Source organism: Sceloporus undulatus, chromosome 6, assembly GCF_019175285.1.
Source record: "Sceloporus undulatus isolate JIND9_A2432 ecotype Alabama chromosome 6, SceUnd_v1.1, whole genome shotgun sequence".
Taxonomy (NCBI): Eukaryota; Metazoa; Chordata; class Lepidosauria; order Squamata; family Phrynosomatidae; genus Sceloporus; species Sceloporus undulatus.
In genome coordinates this window covers 75798423-75804661 of record NC_056527.1, presented here as the reverse complement: position 1 = coordinate 75804661, position 6239 = coordinate 75798423, and the positions used below count along the sequence as shown (strand labels likewise).

Here is a 6239-nt window from a genome sequence, read left to right as displayed (position 1 = left end):
CAAAAAAAAAGCCCATTCATTTTCTGCTTTTCATAAAAAGTAGTAACTTACATTTTACTCATTCTATAAGCAGTGAATAATGTGCTAACTGAACTTATTGATGGGCTTACTCTCTTTATCTGTACGGTAATAAATTAAAAAGCCGTCTCTCTGGCCATTAATGTAAATTAAGGTAAATATACTTCATCCCCTTGTGAGTATGAATATCTTTTTTTAAAAAAATCAGCACATCTATTCATGAATAAATGAATTATAAAAAGATTATTACTTTATCAAAGACAAATCTGTTTGCTTTCAAATAGGTGCTGTGATAGATGGTTTAATATTCAGCTCATATTATGGAAAAGTTATATTTTCTTCCTTAAAATATGGAAATTAGGGCAAAGCCAATGCAACTTGCCATTTTTGTTGTGTTTTATTTTTGTGACTATTAGAATGTACTGTAGTTTTTGCAGCTGTTCGTACTTGTTACAAACACATTCACCTTGTTTCACTTGTTCTGCTTTCTGTGACATTTTCCTCCTTACAGATTGTGTCATAACAAACATCCTTTTCTTAGGGGCTCGACAGATGGGCAGATCTGTGCCCCGAGTCGGTGTTGCAGCAGCCACACGCTGCAGCACTGATGCATTGCCAAAGAGAAGCTGCCTACAGCAGCTTCTTTTTTTGCAGTGCTGCAAACAGGAAAGGGCGCCACCATGACACTACTTCCTGTCTGTGATGTGCCAACACTGCACAACATTTGTGTCATCATGGCGGCCCCCATGTGGAACAGAGGCTGCCATAATGGCACCACTGTCACGCACTAGGGTTTGGAAGCGTGCTGTTGCTGCACACTCCCAAACCCTAGTTTCGGCCCGGTTATGGTTCTTCCCGCCCATTTCTACCAGACCTTAGACTAATTGTAATTCTAATACCACTTGTCCAGATACTCCTTCATGCAGGAATCTCATGAGGAAAGCATCACACTATTACTGTGCTTGGAATTCTGCCACCCCAACCCTGGTGTCCAGACACTCTGCTGGCATGACCCACAATAGTTGCTCTTTGGTTTGGATCGACTGTATCAAGAAAGCCAGTAGAGAGGCATGTTCTCACACATAGCCTCCTTCAATGCAAACTGTCTATATCAATATATGAATGTCTGGGGAAAGCATGCTTGATGCTAGGCTCACAGTGGGTCTTTACTCCCACTAATATAAAAGGGTCTCTAAGCAAAGACAGAGAATGGTGAGGTTTTATAAAGCAGAAGCCAGGAGAATACCCCCTAAAGCTTTGAAACTGTAGCCACTGAAAAATCTACCATCTGTTCAGTTGCATCAAATGTGGGAGTTTATATGTGAATGTTGAAATCAGTGAATACTCTATGCAGGTGTTATCTACGTAGACTCTTTCACTCCATTTCCAAGTTGATGCCTTTATGACATACTAGTTAGCCCTATTCACATGAGTGATGTATTTCAGTAGCAAAAGATTTCACCATGGTGAAGTGTCTCCAGTGTTCCTCACAGTGGTATGTGAGAAGGAGACCATTAAGTAATGTTGACCCACCATGAGCATGCAGCGAAAGTGTGTACATGATAGTCTATCCTTTACTGGTTACAGTGCTTATGGTAGGATGTTCAAAGAGCATGAAGTAGGCATATATAATCCACTTAAATAGATACTGAGTGCACAGCCTTTGGCATGTGTACTTTCTGAGGATTGCTGAAGTATAAATTTTAACACTAAAAGAACTCTGCATGACTTCTTAAATATTTATCATATAACTCAAAAAAGCATGAAGTAAATGTCTAAGTCATCTTTAATATATCTCTACTGTTTGAAAAATCTATTGAAAGATGCATATTGGGTATGCCCCTTTGCTTACAGAATAGCAGTAAGCCTGAATAATAAATCATTCTTCCAAGAAAAAGTAAACCACTCTAATGTCTTTTACACTTAACTCTATTCTGCAAGACTGAGATATGCAATCTGTTTTAAAATATATGGATTATAGTTTTCAGTCTTCTAGGTCTTAGGTGAAGTGTAATGTGCAATAATATGCAAATTTTCAAGCAAGAGAGAGCCATTTGAGAAATGTGAGGGTTTTCCTAAGCTAGAAGAAATTATCTTTGATTTATTTAAAAATTATATTAAAATATGGAGCTGTTCTTTACTGAGTTACACCTCAGCACCAAAGAATACAGTTCTATCTCATATGGCTGATGGTTGCTTTACAGGTTCTAAAGTACTGTAACTATCTATGTCCTTATAACTGAGGTACAAAGGAATGAACAGTGGAACTGAAGTGCAAAATATGTGCTGCATCTTTATTGTAGAAAGGTAAAATACCACATTATAGAATAAAATATTGCTAACAGAAAATAGTATTTTAATGGTCTCTCTCTCTCTCTCTCTCTCTATATATATATATATATATATATATATATTCCAGATGTTAGACCAGAGATAAGGCTGTCTTAGGCTGGAAACATACTGGACAAAAGGAGTGCCAAAAGGCTGCATTGGGGACATGGCATTTAGATGACACACACCCCAAATGCAGCCAGAAGCTGCCCAAATGCCGTCTGAACCCAGAAGAGCTGGCTTGAAAAAAAGCAGAAAAAAATGCTCATTTTCCAAAGTTGGTTTAAAACAGTGGTGATAGTGCAGATTGGGGCCACATGTGTGTGATTGCCACAGCACTGGAGTGAGTGGTTCCAGGGCAGCCTCAATCCACCCTTTTTGGTTGGTCGGTTTTGCTCCTTAGTTTGTCTTTTGACTCACAAATATAGAAAGCTGGAAGCTAAAGCTGATGGTTTTACAGGCATATCCCATGATCAGGAATCGTGTGCAATATTACCCATTGTGCCTGCCCACACCTTATCCTCTGTGCACACACATTATGCCATGGCCCTTAAGGCCCAAATCCAGATGGGAAAGATGGAGCGGATGGGACTAGCAAAGATGCCCCACCTGATTCAGATTCTGTTATACCATATGAAAAATCTGAGCCTTCCTGTATCACTAGACTCCTATGAGGTTGATTCACATCCGTTGCTTCTTCGGATAATTCTACAAATTGCTCCCTGTCATCTAGTTTCTTTATACTTTCCAGAGATTAAGGCCTTATCTGCACTGCAGAAATAATGCAGTTTGGTGCCACATAATTCAATGCTTTGGAATTTTGGGATTTGTAGTTTTGTGAGCTATTTATTCAAGTACTGGTATAGTAAGTACTGTTTCTCAGTGATATCAATTTTGCAAAACACTGTTTGTTACTTTATGTATAAGATTATATAATTGTTAGTTACTTTCTTGATACTTTTTGGCTTCTGTGATTTTAGTTCATTGCATTATTAGTAGTTACTCTCTGTGTGTTCTCAAGTTATTTTTTAATTCTTTTTTCATTTTTTATTCCTTTTTAAAAATATTATAATTGGTACTGTAACAGACTGAGGAGGAATCAGGGTGTCTCGATCAAACTCCAAGCCCTAACCTACCATGATGACTTGGATGCTGGACAGCTGGAGAAGGCAGCCCACAATTCCCTAGCACAACTGGAAAGAGAGCAGGGAGAAATGGCTGTGCAAGTAACTGGAGGGCAGGGTAGGGCTCTGGGAGGCAGCAAGGAAGTTAAAAGGGAGGAAGAAACACTGAGGAGGGAGAAGGGTGAGAGAAGAGAGAAACCAAGAATGGAGGGAGACTTGGGAGGCAGAGGCTGAAGGACCAACAGACAGAAGGATGGGCAAAAGGTAAATATCAGGTCCACAAGGACTCAAGGAGAGGACTGTGCAGACCCAGGACACAAGGAGGAAGGTAGAAGGAAGGACAGGGAAACCAGGCATAAGGTACTGATAGCCCAGGAGAGGGACTATGAGCTAGAAGGAGAAGGAGAGGAAAAGGACAGAGGGTAGGGGCTTGGTTGATCTCCTGGCTGCAGATAGTTACATCCATAGATGAACTAAACATGTTGTTCATAAAGCTGCCTCCATTTGTCTTTCAGAATCCCTACATATAAACTTAGGCCATGAGATGGCACTACTAGGAGCCCTAGTGGCGCAGTGGTTAAGTGCCTGTACTTCAGCCAATCACTCACAAACTATAAGGTTGCAAGTTCAATACCAGCAAAGGGCTCAAGCTCAATTCAGGCTTGTATCCTTCCAAGGTTGCTAAAATGAATACCCAGATTGTTGGGGGCAATTAGCTCACACTTTGTAAACCACTCAGGGAGTGCTTAAGTGCACTGATTAGCAGTATAGAAATGTAGTTGCTATTGCTACAATCGCTAAGACAGTGACTTTGGAACATTGCTTTTTGCAGTCTTAGGACCAATCCTATCTCATCTTGCTCTCCCAGTGCCCTAAACATTCATTATGCAGGATTTTTCTGTCAGCCTTCCTACCTTAAAAATTTAACTGTTTCTGCTCAGTTTTGCCCTTGTGGACAGCAAGTAAATGAAACTCAATCACATATTTTGTTCTCTTGTGTCTTTTCTTCATAAATACAGTCATGAGCACATGATTTGAAGTCCACAAGTTCTGCAGGCTTGAACTACAGGTTGATTTCTTTCTGAGCACTCTCCACAGAGTCACTGCCATGAATTATATTTCTGCCCACTCGAATGCAGAAATCACCATGGATAGTGCCAGGTTTAGTATCTGCTGGGTTAGTTTCTCCCAACATGAGCCTGCCTGTCTTCACAACTCTGAGCACTTCCCAAACCATGGCTACTATAGGGCCAGAGTTCATGTATTTAACCAGACCAGGGTAGAATGGCCTATCTTTCAGGTCAGTGTAATGCTGTTTGAGGAGTTCTTCAGAAGCATGCAAAAATTTCATAGCTACCAGATGAAAACACTTCTGTTCAAATTGTTTTATGATGTCACCTACTATTCCCTGCTGGACTCCATCAGGCTTGATGGAGATGAAGGTGCGCTCTGTGTTTGGAGCCATTATTCCACTGAGTGTCAGACCTTGTGGGGCCTGGAGAGCAGGCTGCGGTGACCATCTCCCTCGAGTTCTGCAGGGAAGAGGCAGAGCAAGAACATCTCTTTTATAATCAGCTAATTGCCCCCCCCCCCATCAAGAGGCAAGCCAGGCCATTCTGAATTTTGTATTAAATTGTTGTTGCAAGACAAGTGTATGAGTATTATCCTTTTGGTTGCAAAATTTTTGTCACTGGCTGTTAAAATTAGAGAGAACCAATTATTAAAAGGGGTCTGACTAAAGGATCTATATCCTAGCTCTATAATATCATAATCAAAGCAATCTCCAATGTTGTGATCTAATCTGACTACTTAATTTTATTCTTAACTTTCTGTCCATTTTATATTGGTTTATGTGTTATGCAACGTTTCTATTTATGTGATCTAAACAGGTCTATTGATGGTAAATAAAGATTGAAGAGGATGCCAAGAAGAACGTGGAAAGGCAGTCAGGTTGCAAGGCCTCAGCAAGGGAGCGATGGTGGTCAGAGTAAGGGAGAGGACCCACCCAAGGAGTTCCAGACTAGACAGGGAACCGGGGTTAGAGGAAGAGGAGAGTGAAGGGTTGAGCAGGTGAGGACATCTGGCCAGAGGGAGTGTGGCTGCCCCAGCTACCACAGAAGAAGGAACCCCGGGGGAAAGACCTGACCTTTGGGCTGACAGGAGCCAGTAGACCAGGGAAAAAGGCAGAGTGTGGGATGAGGCTATAGAGGCAACAAAAAGACTGAAAGGGAACTGTCTGCAAAAGGGTGGAGAGCCCAGGGAGGGAATCTAGTTCCTAACTGTCCATGTAACAAAGGGTGGGCAGCATCTCCTGTCTACTGGTTTGTTTCTGTTCATGTGAACCTAGGATATAGAGTTTTGACAGGGTATTTATTGTGTTTTAAATGCTTTTATTTTTGGATTGCTTTTTATTTCTTCATTGTCTCAGGAGCCCTTGTGGGCTGGGAGACAATACAGGAATACTTTAAATAAATAAATAAATAAATCTCCTGTTCTCCTCTCCCTCATGCTAAGTGAATTGAGTCCAACTACATTTGCACAATGAACTCAATTTGCAGCAACTAAAGTCAGTAAAGGAGAAAGGGGGGGAGTGGGAGGAAAAGAAATTGAAACAAATTAACAGTTGAGAACATGGGAATGCAGAGGATTCACCAGGGCAGTTCCTGGCAAACCAGAACAATTATGGGTGTATCATCGTAACTAGCTTGAACTCCACATAAATCCAAAGCAGTTGCCAAAATAAAACATCTTGTATCCTTGCCTCTA

The 6239-nt window shown here is 40.9% G+C and overlaps 1 protein-coding gene across 1 annotated transcript; it reads right to left on the bottom strand.

Annotated features, from left to right (window-relative positions):
• Positions 1 to 4511: 4511 nt before the first annotated feature.
• LOC121934784 (nucleoside diphosphate kinase-like) lies at positions 4512 to 4944 on the bottom strand. The gene has a single exon (XM_042475625.1). It carries the CDS (start codon positions 4936 to 4938, stop codon positions 4537 to 4539), a length of 402 nt encoding a protein of 133 aa, XP_042331559.1. The 5' UTR covers positions 4939 to 4944; the 3' UTR covers positions 4512 to 4536.
• Positions 4945 to 6239: the final 1295 nt, after the last annotated feature.

Bases quoted from the DNA above. Each gene is read 5' to 3' on its own strand.
- LOC121934784 (XM_042475625.1), bottom strand. From the start codon at position 4,938: ATGGCTCCAAACACAGAGCGCACCTTCATCTCCATCAAGCCTGATGGA.